Source organism: Malus sylvestris, chromosome 11 (genome assembly GCF_916048215.2).
Source record: "Malus sylvestris chromosome 11, drMalSylv7.2, whole genome shotgun sequence".
Lineage (NCBI taxonomy): Eukaryota > Viridiplantae > Streptophyta > Magnoliopsida > Rosales > Rosaceae > Malus > Malus sylvestris.
In genome coordinates this window covers 39,741,117-39,755,026 of record NC_062270.1, presented here as the reverse complement: position 1 = coordinate 39,755,026, position 13,910 = coordinate 39,741,117, and the positions used below count along the sequence as shown (strand labels likewise).

Sequence of the window (13,910 nt, the reverse complement as noted above, 5' to 3'; positions counted from 1 at the left end):
GACTTCGAGGGTAAGTAAGCTCTCAAACCGCCTGCCTACCTGCATCCGTTCCCCATTTCCCACTTCCCACGTTGATTATGTTTAAATATAGTCAGCTGAAAAACTTGTTTAGTTAGCTTTGGTATTCTATTCTTTATCAGGATTAGCTACATCTTTGCACTCCTACTTTGTTACCTTGATCGGGTGGTGACTGCCGTGGTGCAATTGTGAGATAAAGAGTTAGCTATGGGGCCTGGAGGACCTGGTGGAGGAGGAGGACCGGGTGGTGGAGGTGGCTGGGGAGGCCCAGGTGGTGGCGGTCCGGGAGGAGGTGGATGGGGAGGCCCCGGGCCTGGAGGACCTGGCGGATGGGGCGGTCCTGGGCCTGGAGGACCTGGTGGCTGGGGCCCTGGCCCGGGGGGCCCTTGGGGTCCTGGTTTCATGGGAGGACCTGGCTTTTTTGGAGGGTTTGCTGATGGGTTATGCAGCATGATATCTTCTTGGTAATTATGATTTCTAAACACACCTCTATTGCATTTTTGTTTCTGATCATGATTCTTATGCACCAGTTTGATGTTTATATGATTTTTTATTCTTTATACTGCTTGCAAAGTATATCATTTCAGCGATTTTCACACTTCTCAATTAGCATCCCAAACTCTACTTGCGAATGCATAAAAGACGAGTGTTAAAATCGCTACCCTTTAAATATTCGAACTTCAGAATTGAATCTGAAGTGTATTCTTTGTTCTCATTGTTGGTGGAAAATTGGAATATTGCAGCTTCTACTGCCTGTGCTGCTGTTGTTTGCTGCAGGAATGCTTCGGCGGCGGTCCTCGTGGTGGATTTGGTCCTCCCGGAGGACCCCCTCCTCCCTTCTGAATCTTGTGATGCCAATTTGTTTTACCACTACACTGTTTATCTTATGAAGTGTGTTATTTGATTCAGTGACCATGGTACAGATTGTGAATTCTGAATCATTTTATTAAACTATTACTTTAAATAATCTTGTTCTTTAATTTCTTCCAAATTGATGATGTATTGATTGAGCAACCATGCTACAAAATCTACCAACCTTTATGTCAAAGGAATTATGAGATCATAGAAATGCGTTCAATGTCTTGTTGAAGATGCTTATGTAGAAAGCGCTTCTGCTCGTAAGCATTTCGCTACAAGCACATAATTTTTACTGAAAATTCAAGTGCTATCAAGTAGGTTTAGTGTTATATCTATCGAACGTTGTTATAAGTGTCATTTTACGAAGCACTCTACTTCTTCTGATCGATGAGGCTCAGAGGGATCTAGCACTGCCTAGTGCCTACAAGTTATAAATATTAAGGAAAACTAATGAAAAAACTTGAAAACTTTGAGTTTGAACAATAAGGACAAAATGAAAGGTAATTACTTTACGATTATTTCCTCCCCAAGTAGCAATTGATGCGTATTAGACAGGACTCGTGAAACCATCCTCAAACATTCTCCAATACTCGTCATCACAATTAATTAACACATAGCTAGCACCTAGTAGTCACCCATTTGGGCCAAATGCGTACCATTACCATCCCCACCTGTTTGAGTTATGTCAATGAGTTGTAGTCTATACCCCAAAAACATTGACGTTTCGGGGCACGTTTTCGAGTTTGTAAGACTAATGAGGCTCAGGAAGAACTGCCTATAAATTATAATTTTGACTATTTACACCAAAGTAACCCAACGAACAATCAATCCCCGAGTTACAAATATTACTCAACGATTATCTGCTCGCCGAGGAGCGATTGATGCATGTTTTCATTGGGTGAACCAGGAGCATAAGGAACGAACCCTCTACCGCCAAAGACAGGACGCATGTAACCATCATCAAACTTTCTCCAATAGTAATGGACAGAACGAGTTGGTGTCGTCAAGAACATGCGTAGGCTGGATGGACGGGGCATGGTATCACTAGACATACTTGACTTTGAATCTTCCCCGTTAGCGAGGAGGAGCGGCATAGCCAGAGACATCTCTGACTCGGAGGACATCAAAATGCTATCAAACTGTTTCTGTTGCGGCAACAAGAGCCTTACGAGAGGCTTAGTCAATAATCCGCACACCTACAATGGCCAAATACCGATGGAATTAACGAATGAACTCATGAGAAAATAGTTAATCATATGAACTGAGAAAAAGTTCAGTGATAAAGTAACATACCACATTAGTGAAGAGAACTACTGTGATCGTACTAGTGATCATGACTGCGTTTCCACGCTGTTGAGTATGCCCTGACATTGTAAACTGAAAAAGCACAGCATAATATGAACTTCGTTACATTAAAACACAACTGCAGATGAATAACAAGTGCTCGTACTTCACGTAGCGTGCAATCAAATTACAATCTGTATAAACCAAATAGAATACCGGGTGGCAGTAAACAAAAACTAAGGAACACGATAATTTTGATCTTATCCTTACCCAGTTATAGGCAAGAGCCACAGATACAGCACCACGCATGAGTCCTGCCCACCATACCGTCACCTGTTTTATGTCAACGAGTCAGTCGCTAAGAAATTCAAGAGGCTGAAACTTTTTGAAGTAACAGATACGGAAAATAGCTAACCTGTTGCTTAAACCCGATTTTGTCAGTCTGTGATCTCCTGGTTAAGTTTGATAAGAAACATAGAGGAAATACAAAAGCCGCTCTTCCAACCAGAACCAGGCCAAGTAATATCGAACTGACTCCAATTGATGTCCCGGGGCTGTAAAAGAAAAAAAGAAATAATTAAGCTCGATTTGGACAAAAGAGAAACGCATGTCTGTTGTAACGAGTTATGTTTTATAAATTATATGATGTGCTTGTATAGGTGTTACCTCTCTTTTACGAATTTCCACTTCTCCATGTCCAAGGCATCCATACCAACATATAGAAAGATGAAGATCTCAGAAACAAACGAGAACGTTGCAAAAGCATGCCTGCAGTTGCGGAAATAGCATGTGAGAAACAGACACAGGACATCTTTGTCCAAGTTCTGTATATTTATATACATATAGATGTGTGCATTGTATGAGAAAAAAGAAAACCAAGTTTCGCTGCTATGGCAAACTATCAAAGGCTATGGCAAACTATCAAAGTTGGCTTACTTGGTTGTAACTCTTGAACTTTCAGTTACATTATGCCAGGTATAGTGTGACATAACAAGCCCGCAAAAGAAAACGGTAAGAATGCCACTTAGGTTGAATAGCTGGAAGATGAACAAAATTGGTCAGCATCGTTAACAGGGGTGCAAATGTGTCACGGACTCACAACTGAACAAGAAACAAATATCTGAAACTAAACTAGATGGAGCTTTCAGTCCAAGAGGTTAAATCGAAATCTTACTTCTGCCACCATGTATGACAAATAAGCCATTAGAATCATAAGAGCAACTTCTCGATCAGTCGAGTGCCTGCCAAGGTACAACTTCTTTATGATGTATGCACTAAGCAATCCAACCTGCAAGTTGATATCATGCATGGAAATTGATTTTAAGTTACGTTTCATGAAACGGAGATTTACATGTGCGCTCTTCATAGAGAGAGAGAGAGAGAGAGAGAGAGAGAGAGAGAGAGAGAGAGAGAGAGAGAGAGAGAGAGAGAGAGAGATAGAGAGACTCACTGCTACACCAAGCACCATGCTTGCGAACAAGAGAACTAAGAAACTGCCGCTAAACTCCATGGCAATTGTTGAGTTGATGTGAGAGAGATCAAATTTCTGGATTGCGTTGAAAAGTGCCACAGACGTGGCATCATTTACAACACCTTCTCCAAAAACTAGACTGTAGAGCAAAGGTGTCTCGTCTTGATCAAGTACTTGCAGGGTGCAAACTGAATCTGTAGCCGAGAAGATTGCTCCAAGTGCTACAGAAGTGAAACAAAAAATAAGAGTACACAAATGGCAAACAAAACAACGAATTTTTCAAACACAAAACAAATATGAGCCCAAACCGAATAGAAGTTTATGTAGATTAATATGAGAAAGTAACGAAGAGATTACCAAGATAATCCCCCATCTCGAGGAAACCAATGTCCAATTTTTTGAACAACTGCATTGAACCTGCATCAAGATCATAAAAGTTGCAAACATTATAAACCATAGCTTTTGTGCGTTTGTCTTTTAATATCAGCCTTATCATGGCATGCTAGGATATCTAACTAACCTAGCGATATAATGACGAATGATACCAAACTTCCAACAGCACCCAACAACGTGATTGTCATGAAGTTCTGAAAAAACCTCTTCTTTTTCACCTGAAATCTGGTATATATGGGAAAAGAATGAAACCAGGAAAGATATGTATAAACTCTGGTCACAGAAAAATCATTACAAACAAGCCACAAGGGAAAAGTATCGATAACAAAATGTCACTTAAACGGTTTGAGCATAATGAACCTTCCCACCTGCTGAATGTATTGCCCAAGACAAACACACACACGCACAAACACACACATGCGCGCGCGCGGGGATCACAATGAGAAGGCATAGACATGAAATAGAAACGAAATACATGGCTTACCCGGCATTAAATATAATAGGCGGCAGAAGATATATAAAGAAGAGATCTTCATTAAACACTAAGATGTGTGAGCTTTTGCCTTCGGTATTTAGTAGAATAACAATTCCAGTACAAAGACCCTGCAACCAACAATCATCCACAAATTTCAAAACAATTAGGCAAAATCCAATTCTAAGGGATCGTTCGGGACTTTTTTTTTCTATATAAAAAGAAAAACTTTTGCTCATAAGCGCTTATGCTAGACTAGAAACACATTCAAATTCTTGTTAAAAACCTAAGTGCTTTTCCAGAAGTACTTTTAGTTTTTCTAGCAAACCTAATTAGAAAGAACTTTTGGATTAACGCCTTCGAGAAGCAATCCCAAACGGGTTTTAATTCTAAAGCATAAAATTTGAGGAAACTTACGATGAGAAGCGCAGTTACTGATTCGGTCATCCATCGATTCTTCTCCAGAAGATGACCGATCAAAATGCATAAACATAGGAGCACCACGAACAAAGTGATCGAATTTACGGAAGCTTCACTGGCGGCCGATCTCACCCCCAATCTCACCACAGCAGAGACCCCCATCGGGTCCCGAAATCTAAACGAAATCCTACCAAAACCTCCCTGCGACAAAAAATTAAAAACTAAAATCGCACATTCGATCGTATATATACACTAATGAAGATTTTAACCAAACATTAACAAAAAATTAACGAAATTCAAACACGGAGAACAAATAAATTCACTAATTTGAGCCGAAAATTAAGTTCGACTTTCAAGTAAAGCATAAGGCTTTAAGACGTCAAAACGAAAGCTTTCTTTTCTTCCTGAGTAATAAAACTTTCTTTTCAAATTTTCTTCCACTTTCTCGGAAACCAAACAGAACTCAGAAAATAACATCGCTCACCTGTGATCGCAACCCGCAGCAGAAGGAGAGAGGATTCGAGTTGGGGTGTAACCGGAGAAGGTGAAGTTTTAGAGAGAGAAGGAGTCAAAGAGTTGTGGAGAGGGAGAGAGTGAATGCGAAGGAGGGAATACGGAGTTTTTAGAGAGAGAAGGAGAACTTGAAGCGAAAGACCGCGAAAGAAAGGAGAGAGAGTAGCATTTATAGGGTGCGGCAGGCGGGTAAGGTGCAGCGGGATATTATGGACCGTTGGATTAAAGTGGGACCGAGGATCAAACCGTGTTGTGCAATCCACGCGATGGGGAAAGTAAATATTCCCCGCCAATTGGGCAACTGACAACAACTGCCGGTTTACATGCTTTTAACTCGGTCTTTTTTTGGTCAACAAAGTTTTTTTTAGTCGTTGTTGTTGTTATCAAGAACAACAACTCTTAACCCTGTTTTTGTAGGATTTGGATCCTCTCATGAGCAGGGTTCGGATCTCCCCTCCCTCGCTCCGCTTAGGGGAGGATCCAAATCCGTGAAGACCATTAAGAAAAAGGTAACAAATTAATTAATAAAAAACTCACCCTTCTTGTTGTCGGTTTCCCAAATCTATTTTTTATATCCTATTCCTATTTTTTTTGTGTTTTTTTTATAAACGATAACGTTAATGAGTTAAGTTATTAGTGGTTAAGGAGAAAGGGGATCAACGAAGATAACTTGCACTGTAATGAATAGACATATGTTTTCTGCTAGTGCGGTATTATTGACGTAGTCTAACATTCTTAGTCATTTCTTGACTAATTAAATTGCTTAATTATGATTTTTCTCCGAGTTTCCCAAACCACTAAGTGGCATAATATTGTTTATTCTTAGTTTTCAAATTCAAGAACTTCATTCTTTGGCTAAAAGTTGTCTTGGTTTTATCAAATATTTTTATATGTTTTGATAGGTTATATATCAACAACGTGAATACAAGGAGGGATTTTAATCGATAAATTTATAGCTCCGTCCTTTATTTCACCTACAAAAGCATTAGAGCAGGAAAAACATGCATCACAATAAATTATGTGCAATATTTCGTTGTATTATCTTTTGGGTTATTATGTTGTGGTAATTATGTTTTGGCAAGTGGTCCTCTATCACAGTGAGAAAAGAGTGTTACTTCTCAACCACGGCGTAGGTTCGAATCTCGTCGACTGTCTAATCTACAATCTAATCTAAAAAATCTATCGTTTGACAAAAACGAAAAAAAACATTATGTACAAAATATCAATGATCTTATATATGTAATCAGTTCTGATTAAAATTCATACCAATATAATTCATTAGAATTCTAATTGAATACACTATCTTAAAAGAGTTGAGTCAAAAGTTATAGAGAGAGAGAGAGAGTAATACGATTGAGAAAAAATAGAAACTTGAAAGACCATAGTACAAAGTAATAGTGCTATTTCTTTTTTGTTTAAATTTTTTTTATGATAGATCGGCTTATATCATAGTTAATACTTGTACGCTATTATTAAGCACTCATAACCTTTCAAATGGTCGAGTCACATAAATAATATAGTAAAATGTCAATATCTACTTACTGTAGCGACAATACTTGCACTTCATTAAACGTTGAAAACCTTTTAGTGATCCAATTCAAATAAACAAAATAGTGAATTTGTCAATATCTACTTATTGTACGACAAAATATGTGTGCCATTAAGCATTTAAAACCTTGCAACGGTCGAATTTCCAAAACCAAAATAATAAGAGTACATCAGTATCTACTCATATTACGACAATACTTTTGTGCCATTAAGCGCTCAAAACCTTTTAACGGTCGAAATGAATCTAAACCATTTAAAACCAAATGCAAATGTGTTCAAAGTTCAAAGAGGGGACTTTTGCATGTACCACTCTCCATTCCATTATCATGTCAATTTTGTTCACATGCCATTTTGATCTTCAATCCATTGTTGGATCGGGGATAAACCAGGAAAACCAAAACCCATTCGGACTATCCAAACGCATTATTCAAATCCATATATGACTATCCAAACCCGGAACCAAATTCGATTCGGACAACAGAAAGTATATGGATAAGGAGGGAGTGTATTGGTAACAGAACCCACTATCTGCCATCACTGTGGTCTCTCAGCGACAGCACTCACCCAGGCACAAGAGCACTGATCACCAAACCCTAATTTACACCCTCCAGCGCCCAAATTCACACCTATCTCGCAAATGGGTTTCGGTCCCTGACAAAAATCTGCTCCTGGTAAGCTGGTTTCTGAGGCTTGTCTGGCTCAATCTCTTTGAAAGTGTGAAGCTTTAATGGGTTATCAGAAGTGTTAAGACTTTCAGTTTCTTTTGGGGTGACTTTGTAACTGTTGAAAAGAAAGATCTGTGGGAAAATATCAAATTTTGATTCGATTTGGCGGTTTATTGTAGTTTATCTGTACTGGTTCTTTTCAGTTATTGGATTTATCAGTGATATATGTGTGTGTATCGGTTGAATCTGGTTCTCTAGATCTATAAACAGTGTATCAGTGGCTGAAGATAAGAACTTGGGATGATTGATGGAGTGTGGATGTAACATTTTTTGGTGAATTATACTGATTGATATATCATTGGAGGTATTGGAGAGAAGATATTTTGTATTGAATTGTTAATGATTGGCCGCTTTGGCTGAAAGTATAGGACTTTGGCAGTTTAGGCTTCTGGGTTTTGTTTCTTAGGCTTGAGTAATTTGTATTTCGGGGTGAAGTTTGTGTTTTTTGTGATGAGTGTGGGATAACCTGGAGAGGTTGGAGGATTTGTAGAAAGTTTTGCGGTTTTGAGTTTTGCTAAGGCAAGGATAAAGACGCAGCGATGTCTTTTAAGAGTATGATTCAAGATATGAAGGGTGAGTTGGGGAGCATTTCGAGGAAAAGCTTTGATGTTAAATTTGGAATGAGATCGAGGTCTCAGCGGGTGGTTCAGGATACCTCCTTCAGGATTGATGCTTTGAAGCAGAGTTGTTGGGCAAACATGCCGCCGGAGCTTTTGAGGGACGTGTTGATGAGAATAGAGGCGTCTGATGATACATGGCCTCCGAGGAAAAATGTGGTCTGCTGTGCTGGTGTTTGCAGGAATTGGAGAGAAATCATGAAAGAGATTGTGAAATCCCCAGAAGTTTCGGGCAAGCTGACATTCCCAATCTCTTTGAAGCAGGTTTGTGAGACTGGCCCATATCCGGCCTAACAAAGATTCTTGTTGTTTTCCAATTGTGCTTCATAATGTATATATTTTACCTTGGTATGATTCATATAGCCGACCCCACTTAGTGGGAAAAGGCTTTGTTGTTGTTGTTGTTGTTGTATGCTTCTTGGTGTAACATGGAATTGATTTTTCAGAGTAAGTAAAATATCCTTATACCATACGTGACAATGCTAGCTGGCAAATTTTGACATGCATATTCATGAATCATGATGGACACCTGAGTATGAGTATTTCACTTGGTAATGGTTATAACGCTCATGTTTTTGTGATCTCAATAATTTGGAGGACCAAATGAAAAGTTTTAATATATAGGATAAGCTGCAATGGACTGGCTCGAGTGTTAAAATGTGTAACATTTTCGACTGATTTGAAAGTTTTCCAAAGACTAAAACATTCTTGTGATTGATGTGATATGTAAAATTTGGCATATCTTCTTTTTAAGGTTTTTCATAAAGCTTTTTCCTTGATCAATTGCTTATTACTCGACAATCTTGTTGTTATCGTATCTGCCCCTTCTCCATTGAAATAACAGTTGAAGTCTTGGTTTACATTTTGCAGCCTGGTCCAAGGAACTCCCTTCTGCAGTGTTATATAAAGCGGAGTTGTAGCAACCAGACATATTATCTTTTTCTGGGTTTAAGTCAAGGTAGTTACTGAATATTCTGGCCTGTGTGATTGTGCTTGTCAAGTTTTTGTTTTATTTGGTTTTCTATGATGCTCATTGTAAAGGTTGTTAATTATTTGATTTCGGGTTTCATTAAGTGGGGCAGTAGCAATTTACTTGCTAAAACATAGAAAACAAGATTAGGTTTTCTAAAGTCTTCTTTTCGGATGTAAATATTAATTGTTTTAGCTTTCGTACTTGCCAGCCTCAACTGATGATGGGAAGTTTCTTCTTGCGGCAAAAAAATGTAGACGCCCAACCTGCACAGACTACACCATCTCTTTGAATTCTGAAGATGTGTCAAAAGGGAACAGTGCCTTTGTTGGAAAGCTCAGGTATGTTCATCAGGCCTGTAACATGACTATTTCTTGATCATCTTTTAAACCTAAGTTGATCGTTCCATTTTCCTTTAACAGATCAAATTTTCTGGGCACTAAATTCACAATCTATGATGCGCAACCTACCAGTAGTGGAGCCAAAGTCACTAAATGTCGTTCAACCAGGCTTGTAAATAAAGTCTCCCCCAGAGTTCCTGTTGGCAACTATCCTGTGGCCCATATTGCTTATGAGTTGAATGTCTTGGGTTCCAGGTACGAGAAACTTTTTTTGAAACTTCATGGTCTTGCCTTCAAATGAAATTAACGTTGAAGACAATTTACCGAAAGCATTAAGATTATTATTTTACATAACTTTCCTTTTTCTTTGGGGGTTTTTATGTGAGTAACATTTTATGTAAATACTGTCAATATCAGAGGTCCGAGGAGAATGCAGTGTGTAATGGATTCCATCCCTGCCCGTGCTGTTAAGCCAGGAGGCGTGGCACCTACACAGACTGAATTTCTGCATGGCAGCCTGGATAGTTTTCCATCCATCCCATTTTCCAGATCAACATCAACCCGCACAGAGAATTTCTCATCTCCACTAGAGTCTGGTGAGAATGAAGGCATGCTAGTTTTGAGAAACAAGGCCCCTAGGTGGCACGAACAACTCCAGTGCTGGTGTCTCAACTTCAATGGACGAGTAACAGTTGCCTCAGTAAAAAATTTTCAGCTGGTTGCTTCTCCGGAAAATGGAGTTGCTGCGGGCCAGGAGCATGAAAATGTCATCCTTCAGTTTGGAAAAGTGGGTAAGGATGTATTCACCATGGATTATCGGTATCCAATCTCAGCCTTCCAGGCATTTGCCATTTGCCTTAGCAGCTTCGACACCAAGATTGCTTGCGAATGATCGGCAAGCAGGTTGCAATCTACAGTCATAATGCTTGGACTCGCAGTAGTTTGTAGTAGTTTTGTACTTAAATCAAAACTTTTTTCGTTTTTCCTTCTTTTTATTTGTTTTCGGGTATGCTTTTTCGTGTTCTTGCAAAGTCTTTCGGGGTTAAATTATGGCTTAAACATCTGTTTCCTTTGAACTAGAATATGATGGACTCCTCTCTTTCTGATTTTGTGGGAGTTTGAATAACAGGTTCAAAGAAGAGATGGGACACCATTCTCTGTATTCCTATCCCGTGAATCTTGGATAGGGCTCACTTGGGTTAAGGGTAGGCCTGGCAAACGAGTTGTGTTTGTTGGTGTTTGTGTCGTTTTCGTGTTATATTCGTTATTTTAATGGGTCAGGTCGTGTCGTGTCAAATCCAGTATTTTAACGGGTTCTTAACAGGTGACCCAGTAATGACTTGATTAGTCAAGGGTTGTGTCGTTTTGTATCAGGTTAACTAGTCATACCTAATGTTTAGACCTGGCAAACGATATCTTATTGGGTTTTTAACAGATAACCTTATTACAACCAGACATGTAACGGTTCTTAATGGTTTATCCGATAACGATCAGACTCGTTAGCAGGTAAATTCGAAATCTGTTATTTTTGCAAGAAATTGCCAAACCTAGTCAAAGGTCCAAGGCAAGAAAACCAAGTCATACCTTGGGCCTTACTTGGGTTAAGGGCCTAATTTTAAGTAAGGGCCTAATTTTACAACACTGTCCTTCTGACCCAATACATTTGCCTTGAAGTGAAAGCCTCTTTGGTTTTCCCTCTTTTCATCTCAAAGAAGTCATTACAACTTTAATCTTTATACTGTGTTTAATATTTCAACTTTTAAGCTATAAATTGAAGAGTTTTTTTTTCATTATGATAATCTAAACTAGTATAATTTACTAAGAGAGAAGTTTGAACTTGGGTGCAAAAGGAAGACAAATTGTCGTTGCCTAATATATAATGTTTTTTCGTTGAAATGAATTGAGAGTTAACATTTCAGTGACAAATCGAATTACAACTTCTGACCAAACTAGCTTAACTCACATTAGCTTTGCAAATTGAAGGTTAAGTGGCATCCAATTGGACCTTGACCAACAAATTAAAAATAAAAGAAAGATAAACAGATTGCACAAATTCATCCCATTTGTGAAATATTACATCAAGGCCTAACTAGGATGGAAATCTTATACAAGTACACACTATATAGCTGAAGTTTAGGACATTTAGAATCTTCATTAGTGTTGGTTAACCCTTTGACAATATCTATTACCATTATCAACAACATTTTGAACATATAAACGGTTTATACATATTATGAACATTGTATCAACAATATTTACACTATATATCTATATTATATCTATGAGAGCAGATTCTAGGTACCATTTTTTTTACATAACTTTTGACACGTGTTTTTTTGGGGCCATTCTATAATGTATTTTAACGAACATAAATCACCTTGAAAATCCGAAATAAATATGTAACTGAAAATCCGAAATAAATATGGGATTGGCTAATAATTGTAACGACTAAATAAAAATTCAAAGCCACTAATATTCCCACAAATACGATATGCAATATTCATGCATCAACGGTTCATCGTTTGCCTCATTCACAATTCAAATTTTTTCATAAAAATGTAAATTAAATTCATCAAATAAATAATAATATCATACCAAATATTTCATTTACTATAAACTATAAAGCAGCAAGAGCAACCTTCGATCCAATTCCAAGGCACACTTCATTTGAAGCAGCAAGAGCAACCTTCGTCTAGCAGATCATGGCAGTACTGGCTTTAGTTTACAAACTGTCAACTAGTTTGTTCTTGCTGCTGTCACTACTGTGGGGTGCTGCCATTGCTGTATCATCCAAACCAAATGGCTTTAGCGTCGAACTCATGCACATCTTTTCACCAGCATCGCCTCTTTACCCCGGCAACATTTCCTTCCAAGAAGAAATGCAACGACTCTTACAGCGATCGGATGTGCGAATGCGGCACATCGATGCTACCATTGCATCAGCCCTAACCCTAAGCAATAACATGTCACAAACTGCAAAGAACCAGCTTGATGATGAGTTTATTCGTCCGCAAGTCGAATATTACCCTATCGCCTCTTACATTGTAGCAGTAGGCGTTGGCACTTTCCCAGACGCGAAGTTCCCGGAGAGACCATTCAAATCATACTACTTGTACATGGACACTGGGAGCAGCCTCACCTGGGTACTCTGCGCGGATTGCGAAAAGCAGAAGCCTCCGAGATGCTTTAAAACCAGGGAACCCCCTTTCCCTAACGGCGAATCCCAATCTTATAAGCCTCTCCCTTGCAACAAACACCGCTTTTGCACACCAAACCTGTGTATTGGCGATTACTGCTCCGAAGCCACAGGTTACGTGGGCGGCACCCATATTACTGCCATTCTTGCAGGCATGACTGCTCTCACTTTTTTCCTACACTTGTTATTTATTTAATTAAACAGTTGTCGTTCATGAGATTTAGTTTTCGACAACTAATGTGACATGTAACATGACGATTGTTGGGTCGTTGCAGAAGAAACTTTCACGTTTTTGTCAAACAAAGGGCGGCCCCTGCCTATCGAAGACATAGTGTTTGGTTGTGCACATGACACAAGGAACGTAGACTTTGGCAGCCAGGAAGACTTCAAGGTAGCCGGATTTATGGGTTTGGGATATTCTCCTTCTTCATTTCCATTGCAAATATCCCATCTTATTCAAGGAAAATTCTCCTTCTGCCTATCACACAACCGAGAGATTCCAACATATCTCAGATTTGGCGGAGACATACCCGAACCATCCAGCGGCCTACGCGTCACGAATTTAGTCCTCATTCCAGAGATACCCTATTACTACGTGAACTTGAAAGCCATAAGTGTGAATGGACAGAAGCTCCTGATCGATCCATCGGTGTTTGCTCTACGATCCGGGGGTTATCAAGGAGGCTGCCTCATGGACAATGGCAGTTCAGTTACTTATCTCATCACCCCAGCTTATAAGGCATTGGTAAAATTCCTGGAAATGTTTTATATGAGATATCCAAACTATGTTAGGCATCTTGGCCCCATTAATCCCGCGTTCGAGCTTTGTTATAGATGGGCGCCGCCGATCGTTCCCCTCCCTGCTGTTACATTTCACTTTGAGGGTGCTGACCTTGAGTTGAAAGACGAGGCGTTCATAACGCTGGAGGATCGAGATGGGAGCAGTATTTTGTGTTTGGCGATGATGGAAAATACAGTTCGTACTATAGTTGGATCATTGCAGCAAACAAATTACAGATTTATATATGACCTTAACAATGCGCTGCTCAAGTTTGTTCCTGAGGATTGTGCCAAGTGGTCTTGA

General features: G+C 39.2%; 4 protein-coding genes across 4 annotated transcripts; 3 read left to right on the top strand and 1 right to left on the bottom strand.

Moving 5' to 3' along the window:
• On the top strand, positions 1 to 985 carry LOC126590578 (uncharacterized). The gene is made up of 2 exons (XM_050256038.1): positions 1 to 482; positions 762 to 985. Exons 1-2 carry the CDS (start codon positions 226 to 228, stop codon positions 859 to 861), a joined length of 357 nt encoding a protein of 118 aa, XP_050111995.1. The 5' UTR covers positions 1 to 225; the 3' UTR covers positions 862 to 985.
• Positions 986 to 1,637: 652 nt separating this feature from the next.
• On the bottom strand, positions 1,638 to 5,586 carry LOC126590577 (sodium/hydrogen exchanger 1-like). Its single transcript, XM_050256037.1, has 13 exons — positions 5,401 to 5,586; positions 4,914 to 5,117; positions 4,509 to 4,627; positions 4,152 to 4,249; positions 3,989 to 4,048; positions 3,611 to 3,852; positions 3,335 to 3,448; positions 3,097 to 3,197; positions 2,827 to 2,928; positions 2,576 to 2,714; positions 2,431 to 2,493; positions 2,170 to 2,253; positions 1,638 to 2,072 (listed from the first exon to the last, which is right to left on the bottom strand). Exons 2-13 carry the CDS (start codon positions 5,076 to 5,078, stop codon positions 1,722 to 1,724), a joined length of 1,638 nt encoding a protein of 545 aa, XP_050111994.1. The 5' UTR covers positions 5,079 to 5,117; positions 5,401 to 5,586; the 3' UTR covers positions 1,638 to 1,721.
• Positions 5,587 to 7,478: 1,892 nt separating this feature from the next.
• Positions 7,479 to 10,736, top strand: LOC126590568 (tubby-like F-box protein 3). The gene is made up of 5 exons (XM_050256024.1): positions 7,479 to 8,583; positions 9,190 to 9,277; positions 9,501 to 9,630; positions 9,712 to 9,885; positions 10,048 to 10,736. Exons 1-5 carry the CDS (start codon positions 8,242 to 8,244, stop codon positions 10,520 to 10,522), a joined length of 1,209 nt encoding a protein of 402 aa, XP_050111981.1. The 5' UTR covers positions 7,479 to 8,241; the 3' UTR covers positions 10,523 to 10,736.
• Positions 10,737 to 12,332: 1,596 nt separating this feature from the next.
• LOC126590498 (aspartic proteinase nepenthesin-1-like) lies at positions 12,333 to 13,910 on the top strand. Its single transcript, XM_050255941.1, has 2 exons — positions 12,333 to 12,978; positions 13,102 to 13,910. Exons 1-2 carry the CDS (start codon positions 12,333 to 12,335, stop codon positions 13,908 to 13,910), a joined length of 1,455 nt encoding a protein of 484 aa, XP_050111898.1.

What these genes read in the sequence shown, in the direction of transcription:
- LOC126590577 (XM_050256037.1), bottom strand. Translation starts at nt 5,078, where the DNA reads ATGGGGGTCTCTGCTGTGGTGAGATTGGGGGTGAGATCGGCCGCCAGT. An exon ending in CAGTAACTGCGCTTCTCATC is followed by an intron (nt 4,628 to 4,913) that starts GTAAGTTTCCTC and finishes TGTTGGTTGCAG; the next exon opens with GGTCTTTGTACTGGAATTGT. An exon ending in GCATGGTGCTTGGTGTAGCA is followed by an intron (nt 3,449 to 3,610) that starts GTGAGTCTCTCT and finishes ATCAACTTGCAG; the next exon opens with GTTGGATTGCTTAGTGCATA.
- LOC126590578 (XM_050256038.1), top strand. Translation starts at nt 226, where the DNA reads ATGGGGCCTGGAGGACCTGGTGGAGGAGGAGGACCGGGTGGTGGAGGT. An exon ending in TGCAGCATGATATCTTCTTG is followed by an intron (nt 483 to 761) that starts GTAATTATGATT and finishes GGAATATTGCAG; the next exon opens with CTTCTACTGCCTGTGCTGCT.
- LOC126590568 (XM_050256024.1), top strand. Translation starts at nt 8,242, where the DNA reads ATGTCTTTTAAGAGTATGATTCAAGATATGAAGGGTGAGTTGGGGAGC. An exon ending in GCCTTTGTTGGAAAGCTCAG is followed by an intron (nt 9,631 to 9,711) that starts GTATGTTCATCA and finishes TTCCTTTAACAG; the next exon opens with ATCAAATTTTCTGGGCACTA. An exon ending in TTGAATGTCTTGGGTTCCAG is followed by an intron (nt 9,886 to 10,047) that starts GTACGAGAAACT and finishes TGTCAATATCAG; the next exon opens with AGGTCCGAGGAGAATGCAGT.
- LOC126590498 (XM_050255941.1), top strand. Translation starts at nt 12,333, where the DNA reads ATGGCAGTACTGGCTTTAGTTTACAAACTGTCAACTAGTTTGTTCTTG. An exon ending in TATTACTGCCATTCTTGCAG is followed by an intron (nt 12,979 to 13,101) that starts GCATGACTGCTC and finishes GGGTCGTTGCAG; the next exon opens with AAGAAACTTTCACGTTTTTG.